We start from the raw sequence: 18,468 nt of genomic DNA, 5'->3' as shown, positions 1-18,468 counted from the left end.
CTTGCAATCATGACTCAGATGGAAGAGTTTTGTCATGACTGGCACTCACAAGAACATCAGCAGTTCTGAGGGAATGTCAATCTACTCCAGGGGCAGTGATTCGGCTTAGGTCTTTCTGTGCCCTGTCAAATTCTTCCTGCAGTATCTTATTTCCTATCTCATCTTCATCTACTTCCTCTTTCATTTGCCTTCAAGTTCATTTCCCTTGTATAGTCCATTTATATATTCCTTCTATCCTTCAGCTTTCTATTTATTGCCTATTTTAGCTCTGAGATGGGGTAGCAATATGCACATATAGGGATGGTGGTAGTATTGCCTAGACAAGATATAAGAGGGCAGTGCATTGGTCGAGCTGTCATTTGTACTCAGGTGATTCATGTGAAAAGGTGTCTGACAAGATTATGGTCGAACGATGGGAATTAGCAGACTTTGAACGCAGAATGGTAGTTGGAGCTATAAACATGGGATATTTCATTTAGGAAATCATTAGGGAATTCAATATTCCAAGGTCCAGTGTCAAGAGTGTGCCGAGGATACCAAATTTCAGGCATTAGCTCTCATGACAGACAATGCAGTGGCTGATATCCTAAATTTAACGACTGAGAGCAGAGGCGTTAGCGTAGTTGTCAGTGCTAACAGACAAGCAGTACTGCATGAAATAACCATAAATCAATGTGAGATGTACGATGAACATATGTCCATTTGGACAGTGTGGCGAAATTTGACGTTATTGGGATATGGCTGCAGATGACCGATGTGAGTGCCTCTGTACCCTTGACAACTGGAAAACAGTTGATAAGAGCTGACTATAAGATTAGAGTGTGGAGCAGGCACCATGAAGCCATGGATCCAAGTTGTGATTTTCAAACTACAGCTCTTTAGTCAGTGAATAGTAATGTAAAATGTACAAAGGCTGGTCTAAGACATGGGTTAATTTATGCCCCAACTGTTCAAAAGTATGTTATAAATGCCAGGCTTCTAAATTGTTTCGGAACTACACAAGCGAATAATTTGAGGAAGCTATCAGAATTCAACATTTCTGTTTCCACGTGTTCTCATATATGTCAGGAAATTATGCATGTCTTGGACAAAGTGGAGTACGAAGATGTACAGTAAAATAGTGTAAGAATTGCTACAAAAAATGTGTATCCAGGAACAGTGAACTACGACATTCCACCTGAATGTTTGTATGCAGATGTAAGATAGACTGGCAGTATCAAAAACGAGGGAAAAAAAAAACTTGAAAAATAAGTATCAAAAGTTATTTCTCAAATAAGATCACTCTTTAATCATATCTTTACACAATGACTGAGAATACACAAATCCTCCTATGTCTCTATGAATAGATGCCACAAATGGCCCAGATTAGGGAAATTAAGAGGGTCTAGAAAGACATTTAAGTCCAGTTATCTCGCATTACTTTGTAACATACACAAAAAATTCAGAATGGAAGTTCAGTTGTGCTCCTAGGACCAGCAGATTGTATGTATGGCCTATTTTACAACATAAAAAATAATGCAATAAATCACCTGCTGTACACCCTTAATTAATCACTTTATATATGTTATTTGTAATTATTAAAGAGTAATATTTATTATCTACACTTTTATTACATGCAAAAACACAGGTTGCAAAGTCTGTTACAGCTTTTCAGATAGTGGGCTGCAATTCTTAATAAATGAATAAAATAAATAATACATAAATAAACCAATAAATAGTATTTTTACAGCAGCATGTTACATCATATGCATAGAATACTCAATTGTATTCAAACATGCATATACTCATCAGTGACATGAAACTTATCTAAAGATGTTAATTTTTTTCTGCTGCCACATTACAAAATTACAAAGCAGAAACAGTTCAGTCTGTGGCTGCTCTGTCACTAGTCAGTCTTCATTTCTTCCATTTCACTAAGCCTTTAATGTACAAAACAAAAGCATAAAGCAGTGCTTTTTCATAGTTTTCATTACATTATTTTTATTTTCACCAAATTACAAAAAGAGTATTTACACAGAAGCACAAAACAATCTGATATCAGAACATGACATACCACAGCCACTAAGGAATCCAGAAGGGCCAATAAAATTACAGAGGATTACAAAAATCTTGAGATTAGACTACGTAATGTCTACACTGAATTAAGATGCATACAAAGTGTGCATTCATCTGCCAAGATTAACACACAAAATTTGTTCAGGATTTAGAAAACAAGTCTTGTAAATAATGAGGATTGACGTGTTCCCAAAAACAGTACAAGTAAAAACTATATTTGCTTTGAGGGTGATTCTCTGGATTGAAGCAGACAGTGTTTGGGCACAGTTAACAAAATAATAAATACAGACAACATTCAATATGCATATCAGAAGAACACACACACACAATCCAAGTTTGCACAATTATTACTGTTTTTAAAATAAAGTATACCAAACAGTGAAGTTAACTAGTTTTTTAGAAAATGATATGCATATGTGTTGAGGTTTTTTTGTCTACTATTTCTCACATTCATCATTCTAGCATTCATTGGCAGTTAAAAATAAATATTTTTAGTCTACTGTACTTTTTCAGAAACTTGCAGGAAATACATCCCCCTATACTCATTAATATTTCCCTGTAATGATAAAGTATCATTCTAGAAAACCATGAAGAATTGTATTGACAAACCATTCTTCACTAAACTGCAGATGATTACCATCAATTGCAATCAGTTTTAGGCGGCCCTCTTTATCCATCTGTTTTAGGCCTATACGGTCCTGTAACAATTTAAAAACAAGTGATTACATCCCACACACTACTCCAAGTAAATGTTATCGATCAGGGAAAGTTCTTAGTGGAATATACATAATGAAATGAGTAAAGGCAACAGTTCTCTGTATAGTTAGAATGGCTACATTGTCCCACATGACTATGTTGTACCTGCCACGAAGCTTGAATAGGATGAGTGCTTTTATCAGGCGAACTGGCTCAGGGGATAAAGGAAGTGGGGAGAGGTACAAAAGATCGGAGGGAAGAGTGGCTAACATCTGGGAGGGGAAGGCAAGTGCACAGGACTGGACTCCAGCACTGGAGAGTTGGCTCATGTGTAGGCAGATGGAGGAATGGACAAGGAGGGTGAAATGGCAAACAAAGCAGTAGTTTCTTTAGAGGAAGAAGTGAGTGGAGTGGAGCGGGATATGAGTGGAATTGGATGTGGGACAGGAGCTAACAGGGATCGAGACTAGGAGGATTCTGGGATCAAAGGATGTGTTGTAAAGGCAATTTCCATACACACAGTTCAGAGACACTAATATGAGGGATGAGGATGCAAATGTTAAAGGTCTGAAGCAGGCATTGTCAAGCATGGTGCGCACAGCAGTATTTTCTATCACTGAGTGGTTAACCCTACTCTTGGCCGCAGCACATCATATTAGAGTTCTATCACATGAATATCCTATTCCAGGCGTGGCTCAATGTTTCCATGCTGGGGAAGGTTGCAACGTTTATCGACTGGCGCTAACCTAGACGTTGGGCTATCCTACAAATCAGTCTGTCACCACAACCAAAATTACAGGAGGAGTGGGAGAAACATCATCATACTCTAGCCAAGCATTTACATGCCATATGTTTTTTCCATTTCATAATGAACTACTAAATAACATGAAAAACTAAATGAAAGATAAAATATATAGGAAGCTAACTTATCCCCCAACAAATCGAACTACAAGACGCGTTTTGGAAAGATCATTAATGCAGTGTATATATTAACTTTGCTGCATGCTTGATGTTTCTTGTTGTTTCATTTCTAAACTTCAATATTTTGTGTGGTCAAATCGTGGCGTTCTAATTTTGTGTGATGGAACAGGGATGTTTCCATGATGTCGCAAATCCTGTGCTGTGACTGGCTGACATGAGCTACCGGAGCATTCACCATTGTAATTTACACACCATATTTATACTTGTGTATTACAAAAACATTCATTTTAAGTGGCATAGCACATGCAACCATCCAGCTGCATTGTACACTGCTGTGTTAAAATTGCATGTATACCGTAGCCTGGATTTACACTAGTTTGGTACTTGATTCAAGTTTACATTAGGTCTGGGCAAACCAAGTTCCTTCACTTTCTTCCTAATTACAAGTTTCAATATTTTACTTGATACCTTGCACAATGGATTCATATTGCATTGTTTCCAAACACTGATTAATGACACATCACAGCTAACAGAGATATAAAGACACAAACATTCAATAGCAAAGTTTCAGCAACTTTGACGTAAGTAACGGAATGTGAAAATTGTGTGCTGGTTGGCAGGACACCCTTAGACTGAAATACCAGAGCCTTAGACACACCCATAAGAGCTGTACTATGAGGAAGCCACCTCCCCCCAAACCTATGCCACGCAGAGCTAAGCCCTGTTTCTAGGTGCAGCCTTAAGATTAGCTACTACCTGTTCAAAAAACACCGTGTGAAATCACATACCAACAGTTCTTAAAATGTTGACTGGAGATATTTAAATCCACATGGGAAATATGCAAAATGGCTTTTGATAATTTAAATTCTGTAACACGTTACTGAGAAATTTATTTTAATATATGTTTTGGGGTGGCTCCACCTCAGAGCCTGTCCTTTTCCATCAAGGGGGGGGGGGGGGGGGGAGACACATGTGTAACCAGTCATATCATACAGCAAATTTGCTGTAACTTTTGCCTTTTGCACGGCCTTCTATATGGACATGACTATCAATCAGATGTTCAACTGAATTAATGACGAGCTCCAAATTATGGCCAAGACCAGAGTTGATCACTCAGTGGTAGAATACGCTACTGAGCACAACATGCTTACTTCAATGGCTGCTTCACAAACCTTGTCATTTGTATTTTTGACACTGATACCAGCTGCTCCACACTATGTAGATGGAAACTGTCTTCATGACACATCCTTCAATCTCACTATCCTCTTGGCCTCAATGCCTGCTAGCCTCTCCCACACCCACTTCCACCTCTGTCCCTATGCTCCCCACTTCTCTCACTCCACACTCTCGCCCTACTCTACACAGTTTCCACCCTCCATGCTGCTTTTTGTAATGAATTTTTAACCACAAAAATGTTCCATCATGAATTGACATAAAAGAAACAGATCTATAGTTCTGGCACCCTGAAGGGACAGTCAAAAGTATGAAATGTTTTGTGACAGTCTTAAATGAATAATACCTTCTAGCAAACAATGATGTTAAAATAACACTGTGGTTACCAATTCCTATCTTAAGATATACTAGCAACTGATATACTTGAGCTTTTTAATTCAGCGCACTGAATGTTTTCTTCATGTATGGGTCATGTAATCCACAATGCAAGGAAATTTTCACAAAATATATTTAGTATAATGTGACAAAACATTTTGCCCAGTCTTCTCAACATGTACATCTCCCATATTCAAATTTCTTCCTATTGTTACACACACAGTCAACCAATATAGCCAATTTTCACATTACGAATTTACATTAAATTACAATTTGTAGCTATCACTCTCAATTCATCTAGTTACCCTTATCATAAAGTGATACAACAACTAAAAAAGGTAAAAGTAATTCCATTAAAGTCTTTCATTTCAAGTTCATTGCCAGTATGGCTGTCATCTACATTTACATCTACATTCTGTAAGCCACCAATACAGTGTGTGGTGAAGATAATTTGAGTACTACTATCATTTCCCTATGTTCTTGTTCCATTTGCAAATGGTGCATGTGAAGGATGACTGTGGTTAAATCTACATATGAGTTCTAATATCTCTGATTTTCCTGTCATACTCATTTTACATTTGTATGTAGGAATGTACACATTCAGATTTTCAACAGCAAACCTCTACATGAAGGAACACCACTTCTCTTGTAGTGCCTGCTCGTGGAGTTTGTTGAGCATCTCCCTAACACTCTTGCATTTATTAAACAAGTCTATGGTGACCCCCCCACCCCAATATTACTCCTATCTGTAAGAGACCCAAACTGATAAACGTTTGAAGATTCAGTGAAACAAGAGTTCTTTAAACCACTTCTTTCACAGATGATTTCATTTCCTTAAGGTTTTTCCATTGGATCTAGACTGTCATCAGCATTTTCTACAAGTAGTTCTGTGGGATCATTTAGATCATTCTGGACATTACTCTTAGATATTTTACGGTTGTTTCTGTTTCCACTGATTTATTGCCAGTGGTGTTGTAGCACTGGGTCTCTTCACCAGGTTCTCAGCAATATGTTATGTTTATTTACAGTCAGGATTAATTCCCAGTCCAAGCAACAATAGCTAACCCTCTGCTTTTGTTCCCGTAGTTCACTACAGCCTGCCATTGTGACCTTCCTGTAGATGACATCATCATTAATGAACATCTTCACAGAGAGTCCAACATTATCCACTACATCATTTATTTATATCATGAACAGTAACAGTCATATATAACGCCTCCTTGTGGTACAGCTGAAGCTATTTTCACGTCTCATGATTTTTTATTGTGAAGAATGATGTGATGATGTCTACCAACTAAGAAGCCCTGAATCCAATCACATAACTGGTCCAGCACTCTGTATGCTCACATTTTGTTCACTAAAGAACACTGTGGAACTGTATATAATGGCTTCTAGAAGGCAAGATAGATGGTATCAAACTGGATAATGTTGTCTATGATACTCTGTATTAAATAAACAAACACTACCAGAACCACAACATTTAATTTAACACTTTACAGAAGTGCAATATAAAGAAAATTTGTCTCAGGGGTAGTAGAAATAAATACAAAATATTATGAACTCACACATACCTGGCACTGCAAAGCGCAGTTTGTCAACATTTGTGTAAAACTAAAGTGAAAAATAAGGATGTGGTGGGGAAAAATTCTCCTATCACATGACATTTGCATCAGTCATAGTAGAGTAAGTTAAAACAGTGTAAAACTATTTCTCCATGTGGTATATAATAAAATAAAAAAGGAAATTTTAATAAAAAAATTCAAACTCACAGGACATTTTAATGTAGTACATTTTAGCATGAATGATGGATGCATTATACAATAATAAATTTAAAAGAACTGACAGCACAATTTGAGTCATACATTTCCATTTTTGTTCACATATTTTAAAAAGCCAGTGCAAAATTACTGTACAAATCCTAGACTAAGAATTTACTTTCATTTTAATGAATAAGAATAGGGATATGCTGACGACTCTTACTATAAAACGGTAATAAAGGGGGGAAAAGAAGAAGTCTAGTTACAAAATAAAAGTGCATTAATGTGGTAGATTTCAGCATGAATGATACGTAATACATAATAAATAAATGTTACAAGCACACTGTGTATGATACATTTTCATTCTTGTTTACATATTTTAAAAGAATGTAAAATAATCAAACAGATCTGAACTAATGAATTTGCCTTCATTCAAATGAATAAGAATAGAAATACACTGAGCACTCTTACTGCAAGTTAGAAAAGGGAACGATAAATGAAATTAGTTATAAAATAGCCACAGAAAAACTGATGAAAATGGAACTTAGTTATGAGATAACCACAGCTATTTCTTAGCTTACTATTAATACAATTAAATGAAAGTGTTAAGTGTAAAAAGGTTCATACTGAACTTAGGAAATAAAAATTAAGGAATTTTTTAAGCACCTTTTCTTTACTGACAACAATTGCACTCCATACTATAGTGAGGTCAAGAATAAAACACAAATGCACAAGCAGATGATAACTTCAATATAGTATTACTATAATAAAGCTGAACAGCCTCAGGTCTGCCCCAGGTAGCTGAGTGGTCAGTGCGATGGACTGTCAATCCTAAGAGCCCGGGTTCGATTCCCTGGGTCGGAGATTTTCTACACTCAGGGATGGGGTGTTGTATTGTCCTAATCATCATCATTTCATTCCCATCGATGCGCAAGTCGCCGAAGTGGCGTCAAATCAAAAGACTTGCACCAGGCGAGCAGTCTACCCGACGGGAGGCCCTCGCTACATGCCATTATTATGAACAGTCTCAACTTAACATACATAAGGGAAATTCTTTAAAACCTTACCAACAATATTCTTCACTGCACATCTGCTTCATCTTCGATAAATGCTTTTCTTATTAAAGCAGTTAAAGTAAGTATGTCACATTTTATAGTCCTCTCTACAGTTTCTATCATGCAACAACATACAAAAGTAATTCCAAGTGTGTGAGTTTTAATGACACTGAGAACGAATTATCAATAAGAAAAACTTATAAGAACTAAAAAATAAATTAATTAATAAAGCCACAGTATAGACAAAAAACAGTAATTCATATCATGTTTTTAAGGTCATTTATTTTTTCCTTACTCTGGCGGTCTAATGCTTGAACCACTTCTTTCTTTTCACGAGTCTTTTTCCTTAGTGCATAATATTGCGAAATAGTGATTAGATTGTGAGTAATGAGAAATGATCCTCGTCCTTTCTGCAATCTCTGAAAGTTCATCAGCCGATTTACGCAATAAAGAAATGTTAGAATTGAGGTGCATTCCGCTCTAAACCTCCCAACTCTCTTGCAATCCATGCTTTCTTTCTGATAGTGTCTTGATCTTCTGCACTTGTTTTTGTTCCTCAAGATAAGTCACACATTTTTTTCTGACAGAAGATGCAAATGCCAACAAATCCTTAGTAATTTGTACATTCTGCACTCCCCGACAAAATTTAAAAAGGTCTTTAACTTGCTGTGTAGCAATGTAGGCCCTTTCTTTCAAATTCTTTACTTCTAGGGCATTGTTGATTGAGAATCCACACTATACTGTTGCCTGACCATGTGACCAGATTAAAATATTCTTGCAAACCTCCAAGATTTCTTTGAAACATCTTGAATACATTTCTTGTACAACAAGTCATCTAATCTCAAAATTTTAATGTCAAAATATCTACATTCTTGATATAGAATTTTCTGTACAAAATCTCCAAACTCAATATGAGGGAATAACAATTTCCCGCCAAAACATGACCACTTTCGAGCAGATTATTCAGTATTAATTTCATTTTTCTTTCAAGCATCTCCATTTTCAAGAATAACTTCTGGATCAAGATAGACTGAACTACGTACAAAGTAATTTCGTAATGGAGATTTTTCAGGAAAACTTTCAACCATTTTCAAAATAAATGACTGTGCTTCATGATTAAGGCTAGAACATTTTTCTTGGTAATCTTTTCCTCCTTAACCATGCTAGACAAAATTTGCCTCCAACAGAGCCTAAATCTACCTTACTTAATTCACTGAGTGAAGATGACCCCTCTTCATAAGTAACAAGCTTAGCTGAGAAATCAATTTTCTTGACATTCTCATTCTTCAGTAAACGAAAATTGATAAGATAATGATTTACTTTGTAAGATGTGAAAAAATGAAGTTTTCTTTTTAATAACTTATCCTTTAGTGCTGATGAAACAACCCTATAGGAATTGGAAACTGGCTTGGCAATTTTCCGCTTTTCTACAAGCAACGAACAGAGAAATGTCATCCAAAACTTCCAGAGTATGTAATCACACACCCACTTTAATCTACAAGCCTGAGGCAGGGAGAGCCTTACCCATCTCACCCTACATGTCAAGCATTTGAGCAAGCCTCATAACTGCTTTGGCCTTTGGCCTATACATGCAGCCTTTCTTTTTCTCCTTTTAAGTTTGATACATTAAGTGATTTTTAAGTTTGAATATAACTGCCAAGGCAAAAACAAGAACTTGGAAGGACAGTAATTTAAAAAAAGGACAAAATAAGGCATATATAAGGACTTTTATAGCACAGTATAAAAATTAAGTATCTTTAAGCACTTTTAAGATACATATGAATCCTGAGTAATATCAGTCTGAGGAGTGAGTGGCCGCTAGAGTGCACCACCTACCAAAGCAGGCCGAGGGAGGGGCGATGCAGTAGTGTGTTTATGCATGTCATAGGCTGTAATCTATGCCGACCACCTTCCATTGCAGCCACATAACATAATAAATACGTTCATGTTCACAGAACAAGGAAGAACATCAGGCATTGTACAACTACTGGACAATGTCATCATAAACATTACAGTAAGTGTAATGGGAATATTCATTCTGTCCATTAACATTCTGGTAAATGTTTTTTTCTCTTGGCAGTATAGATTTCAAAAGAACCTGACAAGAACATTAACGAACAGATCGAATTTTTCAGCTTGATATAGACACAGTTACAGTTAGCAACATTAACTTATTATTTAATTGATAACTAGTTTCGGATTACACGAACCGATTTTCAAACCGTCCAAACAAACAAAACAGTATTTTCCAAAATAGCATATCAACCATGTTAAGATTATACATAAACGTATAAGAAAGTCAAGTTTAACAATGAGCACTGCCAGAACAAACATATGCCACTGTTCATAGTTAAACGTGACTCTGTTACAAGTAGGTGTATAATCTTGACATGGTTTATACGCTATTTCGGAAAATACTGTTTTGTATGTGTGGACAATGGATTCAGGTCACCCAAAACTAGTCACCAATTATGTAAAAAGTTAGTATTGCAACTTTGGCTGATTCTATAACAAACTATTAACACAATTTGCTGTCCTGCAATTAATCCAGCATGCTGGAACTCTAGAATGAATTTTCTCATAACACTTAGTTGAATATTTATGATGATATCCTCCAGTACATGCATAATGCCTGATGTTCTGCCTTGTTCCACAAACAGGAATGTATTCATCATGTTAGCTGACCTTTACAGAAGGTGATCAGCACAGACTGTAGTCTGTTACATGTATAAACACATTTTTTCCCCTTTTATAACTTACAGTAATGGTCCTGTGCATTTCTATTCTTATTCAATAAAGTGAAGGCAAATTCAAAAAGTTTAAGATATCTTCCATAATTTTACACTGCCTTTTAAAATAAGTAAACAAAAACGTATGATACACAGTGTGCTGTCTAATGCGCCATCCATGCTGAAAGGTACTGCATTAATGCAGTTATTGTTCCTCTCGCTCCCTCTTCCCTTTTTACCTCACAGTAAGAGTTCTGAGTGTATTCCTATTCTTATAAAGGTTGAGTCACTAACTATTGCCACCAAGAATAACTCCAAAGGTATGATAGTAGCTGAAAGGTTTGTGAGACAAAAGTTGCATGGGACAATGGGGGCCATAATATGACGCTGGTTTTTTTGTTGCTAGGTAGGGTCATGTCAGAGATATGAAAGTCAACTTTGTTTTTTTTTTTTTTTTTTAAATGGGATGCCACAGTTTGGTACTTATTTTCTGATAGCGGCCATCGTGACAAATCCAATGATGTGTAACAGTATGGTCTTTGAAGTTCAAAAAGGTGGCATGAACATCCATTTACAGAAGGTGTCCGAAGTGGTTGACCATTGGTATCAACGCAGTGCTGCAATCTTCTTATCATGGATTAAGTGGTATTGCTTATCACTTCGACACTTATTACAGCACATGCTCTGACAATTCTCTCTCGTATATCGTGCAAATAGTAAATATTCGCCAAATACAGCGTATCCATCTAACGTGCCATTGACATGTAAACACCATTCAACAGTTTTGCAATATAACACAAATAGGAACGGTAAGATCAGTATCGTCAAATCAAGCGAATGTGAATGATGCATTCCGTCTATTCCTTCGAAGATCAAGTCGATATGTTTCTCATTTAAGGAGAATGCCAATGAAATTCAGTGTGAGCTAGAGACTTATACGCTGAAAGATATCCTCAATACACTCACCTTTCACTTCGTACATTTAAATATGAGTATGATAAATTGAGAACAACTGGATCTTTATCGCATCGGAAACATATCCAGCAAAAGAAAGTTACTAACGAGGAAACAGAAATTGGCACTCTTGCCGCTGTGGTTTGAGATCCTTGTGTTAGTTCGCGTCAAATCGCAAAGGAATCTGGCATGAGCCAGAGTAGTGTTGTTTGTTTTCTGCATTGCCATAAATATCATCCTTACCATATCAGTCTCCATCAAGAATTAACTGGTACAGAGTGTATGCGTCACATTGAATTCTGCTGATGGGCTCAACTTCAGATTCAGAGGGATGACAGATTTATTAATTTGATTTTATTTAGACAGACTACATTCACAGACTGATGAGACTACATTCACAAACTATAGAAATGTTAATTTGCATAACATGCACTATTGGGCAACTGAAAATCCATGCTGGCTGCGGCAAGTTGCACACCAAAAACCATGGTCGCTGAACGTATTGTGTGGGATTCTGGAGGACAGAATTATAGGCCCCTATTTCATCAAAGGAAATCTTATTGGTAGGAAGTACACCACATTCCTGCAAGAAACATTAGGTTTGTTATTGGAAGAAATACATTTAGGATCAAGGAACAGAATGTGGTATCAACACGATGGATGTCCAGCACATTTTTTGCTGATGGCTACAAATGTGTTACAGAGACAATTCCCAAATCGTTGGATTGAATGCAGAGGAGATGTGTCGTGGCCGGCTCATTCACCAGACTTGATGCCTCTGGACTTTTTCTTGTGGGATTTCGTAAAAGAGATTGTTTATAAAGATGTTCCAACTACATCTGAAGATATGCGAGTGAGAATTGTCAGAGCATAGTGTGCTAAGGAATATCTCTCAATGCGATAAGGAATACCACTCAATCCATGATAGGAAAACTGTAGCACTGCATTGATACCAATGGTCATCACTTCAAACACCTTCTGTAAATTGATGTTATGCCACCTTTTTGACCTTCGTTGACCTTCAAAGACCTTACTGTTACACACCATTGGGTTCGTCTCAATAGCCACTATCAGAAAATAAGTACCAAACTGTAGCATCCCATTTAAAAAAACAAAGCTGACCTTCATATCTCTGCAGTGACCCCACCTAGCAACAAAAAACCAATGTCATATTATGGCCCCCATTGTCCCATGATACTTCTGTCCCACAAACTTTTCAGCTCCTATCATACGTTTGGAGTTATTTTTTGTGGCAATAGTTAGTGACTCACCCTGTATATTAAAATGAAGGCACATTCTTGGTCTCAGATATTTTCCCCTGGTTTTTTAAAATATGTAAACAACAAAAATGTATGATGCACAGGGTGCTGTCAGTAAGTTTATAGCTTTTTTAAAAAATGTATTAAAGTATGATGCATCACTTATGCTGAAATGTACTAAATTAGTGTCTCCTGTAAGTCTGATTTTTTTATTAATTTTTCTTTTTTATTTAATTATACATGAAGATATAGTTTTCTACTGTTTTAACATACTCCTATATGACTTATGTCATGTAACTATAAAAAATTTTTTCACTGTCACATTTTTTTTTACGTTACTTTCAAACAGCTGTTGACAAAACTCCACTTTGTGGTGCCATTTGTGTGTGTAGTGTTCATAATATTTTGGTGTTATTTCTACTATCAATGAGACAAGTGTTCATAATATTGCACTTCTGTAAAATCATTGTAACTTTCTTTTTGTTCCAACCGAGGCCTGAAGATGATCAGCAGCACAGATTGATATTGGTAGACAGTAAATCTGTTATCCAGATGGAATGTGTGTATTAAGGGCCACTGTTCCTAAGGCATGGTGCCAATTATGAGGTACCCTGTATCACATGGATGAACACAGCAAGCCAGGTTTCACAAGATCTCTCTTTATAGAATCGATGTTGATAACTATAGAGCTGACTTTCATTCTCCAACAAGAGCACAACACATAAACAAAAATGTGGTGTGAAAGTCTACAACAGACAGATGTCAGTAATATAGGGCTATAATTGTGTGTACCTGTCCTACAACCATTCCTGAAAATGGGAATGAATCGCCTTTCTAATTTATTAGTATTGTTTGTTGCTCCAGCAACCTAAAATAAACTGTTGCTATAACATTAGAAAGTTCTTATGCATAATTTGTACAGAATATCACAGATGTCCAATCAGGTCCAGCTGCCTTTCCATTGCTAAGGAAACACAGATAACTGCTTCTAATCGCCAGACATTTGTGACACTTGCAACAACAGATTAAAATGAAATGCAACACCAGGTTTCTTTAACGCAAGTACACCAATGGACCAGAACAGTGTCATTCTTTCAAAATGACCCATGACTTCCTGAGATTCTAGTGAAGCTAGTTGGTTGTATAAACCTATATATGGTGTAAATAATAACTTTACAACATATCACAGTGGTGTAGGGGATACTGAGATGAACAAATAAATATAAGACACTTGTGGTCTAATAAGTTTGAGAAACATCCTTAAATTGAACAAAAAAAGCCACTCAAGGGAGAAATGTTACAAGGTCTTCTCACCCTTTTATGCCCCTGGCTTAGTTGTGCATTTAAAATTGTGAAACTGGTGTTCATGTAACTTTGTATCTCGCAATTTTGTGGATTTTAAGCACATAAAATTAATAGTTACATCTTTTGTTTCTCTTGCCTTCTTACTACGAGACTACCGTGCTTGTAAGGGTTAAGTTTAGATGGAATTTGAAACCTAATTAGTTTTTGCATAATATGTTCAAAAGTATTCTACTTTCATTACCCTCACAGGAAATATTAACGAATTAATGTTAACAAAAGCTGGCAGCTGGCAGGGTGAGAAGCTGATTTTGATTTTTGGGTCACTCAACAGTGTGGTTATCGGCACCCTTACAAATTTCCAATCTTTTCACTGCCCAGTCTCACTATTTTCCTGAATGATGAAGACAACACAAACACCCAGTTCTCAGGTAGAGAAAATCCCTGACCTGGCCAGGAATCAAACCTGAGACCCCTGATCCAGAGGCTGCAATGCTAACCACTAGACCACGAGCTGCGGAAAAGAGGGTGAGATGATACTAACAACCTTGCGTGGCATATGTGCACTGTAAATTAGGTAGTTTTCTAGGTCTGAAGCTGATTCCCAGATTGACAGACCACAGGTGCCTTACATCAAATTGTTCATCTTCACTTCTCCTAACACCTCTGTGGTACATTGTAAACAGTTACTGTTTACAACCTCTAGGTGTGTAGCGCTCTCGCTCTCGCTCTCTCTCTCTCGCTCTCTCGCTCTCTCTCTCTCTCTCTCTCTCTCTCTCTCTCTCTCTCTGTCTGTGTGTGTGTGTGTGTGTGTGTGCGTGTGTGTGTGTGTGTGTGTGTATTCATCTACGCTGAATACTTCACCGATCCATGTTGAAATGGTTGTAGTATTGCTCACCAATAATTTCTTGTTATTCTAGGACTTTTATTAGTCTATCATGATTTACATCACAAGAAATCCTTGCCAAACATATTCTGTCCAGCTGGTGGGAATGTCTTCACCGTCTTTGGAGCAGATTCACCATATACAATCCATTGACTTGATTGCTGGTTGGTTTCTGGGGTATAATGATGAATTCAGGTATCATAAACAGTGACAACTTGACACAAAAAGTTCTTTGTATTGAAAGCCATATCTGTTGTTCACTCAACAACAGCAGTACACATCGTGCTCATAATTTTTTCATGGCCAACTACCATATAAATTATTAACTGCCATTCCTGGCAACAAATCTATGACTTTCGCTACTTTGTGCACCCTTGGTCAATAATTAGGAAAAATCATGTAATGGACTACATCAATTATTTCTCAATTCATATGCTCAACATTCTGTGTGATTCTCATCAAAAGCTGATGTTTGATTCTGTTTAAATTTGTTGAACCATTATGTAACTGTTGTCACTGAACGTGCACTTAGAGCGCGCACGGAGGCTTTCAGACAGTCGTTCTTCCCGCGAACCATACGCGACTGGAACAGGAAAGGGAGGTAAAGTGCCCACCGCCACACACCGTAGGGTGGCTTGCGGAGTATAAGTGTAGATGTAGATGACAAAGTGTCACCATGAACAGCCTCCAATTTTCCCTTCATCTTGTCACGTTTTCCCATGCAAAAACAAAACATAAATCACTGAATGATACTGCACTTCTTTTGTCTCAGAAAAATCATGAAACGCATTTTACTAAAATGGCTGCAAAATCCAAACTCACTTATGAATTTTGTAATTTTTATTTTAGCATTATATGCCAGATGGTGACACACAGTAACAACACCAAGTTGGTTTAGCAATAACTTCTGTCTTTAAACACATGAGCTTTATGAACCGCTCTCATATGCTTCAGGGGAAGGGCTTAACAAGAACTACAGCATGTAATACCTAAAGTATTATGAAATTCAGAAACTATTTAGTTGAAACTGTGTACCTGTTACAAGTGAAATTAAATTCTTACTCTTTGTAATATCCTGCAACAGTGCATGTATCAGGCTTACCTCAATGTACAGTGGGCTCTCCCGCAACGAGTACACTTCTTTGGCCTGTCCTGGACGATAGAAGCCAAACCATTCTGTCTCTCGGGGCTCCACAATTGTATCATTGTTAAAGCGCACCAGGATAAGGTTCTTTAGCTTCAGTAAATTAGTTCTGTAGGTCTCGTTCAGTTGTCGTTCATTGTTTATGTCAGCCAGGAAGATACTTCTCTGGCGATACTCTTCTTCGTTCAGTGGATCATGCCAGTATTCTGCCTGTACTAATTCACGCTGCACCCAACTGTGAAAACATTTAATTGTTCAGTACCTCATCAACATTGTAAATATTTCTGACAATGATAATTATTAACAACACAAAAAATGTAAGACATTATGAAATAGTGCAGACCTAATGCATAATTGCCAAAACATTCTCTGAAAACACAAGTTTTGCAATATTAACATTTGTAATACCAATGTACTGTGTGAAGAAAAAGATATTCAAAAGATGGTCTTTGCAACACTCCATTGTGACATATTTGGTGCCCATCTCTTACAATGAAAATGTCAATGGTCCACAACATCAATGGATCTAATTAGCCACTCTGCTGTCTAGAAAAAAATAATTAAATTACACTCCTGGAAATTGAAATAAGAACACCGTGAATTCATTGTCCCAGGAAGGGGAAACTTTATTGACACATTCCTGGGGTCAGATACATCACATGATCACACTGACAGAACCACAGGCACATAGACACAGGCAACAGAGCATGCACAATGTCAGCACTAGTACAGTGTATATCCACCTTTCGCAGCAATGCAGGCTGCTATTCTCCCATGGAGACGATCGTAGAGATGCTGGATGTAGTCCTGTGGAACGGCATGCCATGCCATTTCCACCTGGCGCCTCAGTTGGACCAGCGTTCGTGTTGGACGTGCAGACTGCGTGAGACGCCGCTTCATCCAGTCCCAAACATGCTCAATGGGGGAAAGATCCGGACATCTTGCTGGCCAGGGTAGTTGACTTACACCTTCTAGAGCACGTTGGGTGGCACGGGATACATGCGGACGTGCATTGTCCTGTTGGAACAGCAAGTTCCGTTGCCGGTCTAGGAATGGTAGAACGATGGGTTCGATGACGGTTTGGATGTACCGTGCACTATTCAGTGTCCCCTCGACGATCACCAGTGGTGTACGGCCAGTGTAGGAGATCGCTCCCCACACCATGATGCCGGGTGTTGGCCCTGTGTGCCTCGGTCGTAAGCAGTCCTGATTGTGGCGCTCACCTGCACGGCGCCAAACACGCATACGACCATCATTGGCACCAAGGCAGAAGCGACTCTCATCGCTGGAGACGACATGTCTCCATTTGTCCCTCCATTCACGCCTGTCGCGACACCACTGGAGGCGGGCTGCACGATGTTGGGGCGTGAGCGGAAGACGGCCTAACGGTGTGCGGGACCGTAGCCCAGCTTCATGGAGACGGTTGCGAATGGTCCTCGCCGATACCCCAGGAGCAACAGTGTCCCTAATTTGCTGGGAAGTGGCGGTGCGGTCCCCTACGGCACTGCGTAGGATCCTACAGTCTTGGCGTGCATCCGTGCGTCGCTGCGGTCCGGTCCCAGGTCGACGGGCACGTGCACCTTCCGCCGACCACTGGCGACAACATCGTTGTACTGTGGAGACCTCACGCCCCACGTGTTGAGCAATTCGGCGGTACGTCCACCCGGCCTCCCGCATGCCCACTATACGCCCTCGCTCAAAGTCCGTCAACTGCACATACAGTTCACGTCCACGCTGTCGCGGCATGCTACCAGTGTTAAAGACTGCGATAGAGCTCCGTATGCCACAGCAAACTGGCTGACACTGACGGCGGCGGTGCACAAATGCTGCGCAGCTAGCGCCATTCGATGGCCAACACCGCGGTTCCTGGTGTGTCCGCTGTGCCGTGCGTGTGATCGTTGCTTGTACAGCCCTCTCGCAGTGTCCGGAGCAAGTATGGTGGGTCTGACACACCGGTGTCAATGTGTTCTTTTTTCCATTTCCAGGAGTGTATATTTGTGCTCTATGATGAAACACATTAATGCCTAATTAGGATATATTTGAGTACTAAAATACCCAGTAATCTATTGTTTACCAGAAAATTACAAGTCAGCAACATTTTTTGCTCTGAATGCATGCAAATGATTACTGAAAAGACTGATAGTGCATAAGACACTCCAAAT

General features: G+C 38.4%; 1 protein-coding gene across 1 annotated transcript in view; it reads right to left on the bottom strand.

Moving 5' to 3' along the window:
• Positions 1–1,546: 1,546 nt before the first annotated feature.
• The window catches only part of LOC126474189 (palmitoyl-protein thioesterase 1-like), a 55,741-nt gene continuing 38,819 nt past the window's right edge, over positions 1,547–18,468 (bottom strand). Inside the window, exons 5-6 of the mRNA XM_050101652.1 lie at positions 16,265–16,541; positions 1,547–2,753 (exon numbers count right to left, since the gene is read on the bottom strand). Of these exons, the coding sequence (XP_049957609.1) occupies positions 2,628–2,753; positions 16,265–16,541 (403 nt within the window). The 3' untranslated portion in view covers positions 1,547–2,627. The remainder of the gene's footprint in view (positions 2,754–16,264; positions 16,542–18,468) is intronic.

Source organism: Schistocerca serialis, chromosome 4 (assembly GCF_023864345.2).
Source record: "Schistocerca serialis cubense isolate TAMUIC-IGC-003099 chromosome 4, iqSchSeri2.2, whole genome shotgun sequence".
NCBI classification, from domain to species: domain Eukaryota; kingdom Metazoa; phylum Arthropoda; class Insecta; order Orthoptera; family Acrididae; genus Schistocerca; species Schistocerca serialis.
The sequence above is the reverse complement of the archived record's forward strand: the minus strand, read 5'-3'. Positions and strand labels throughout refer to the sequence as shown.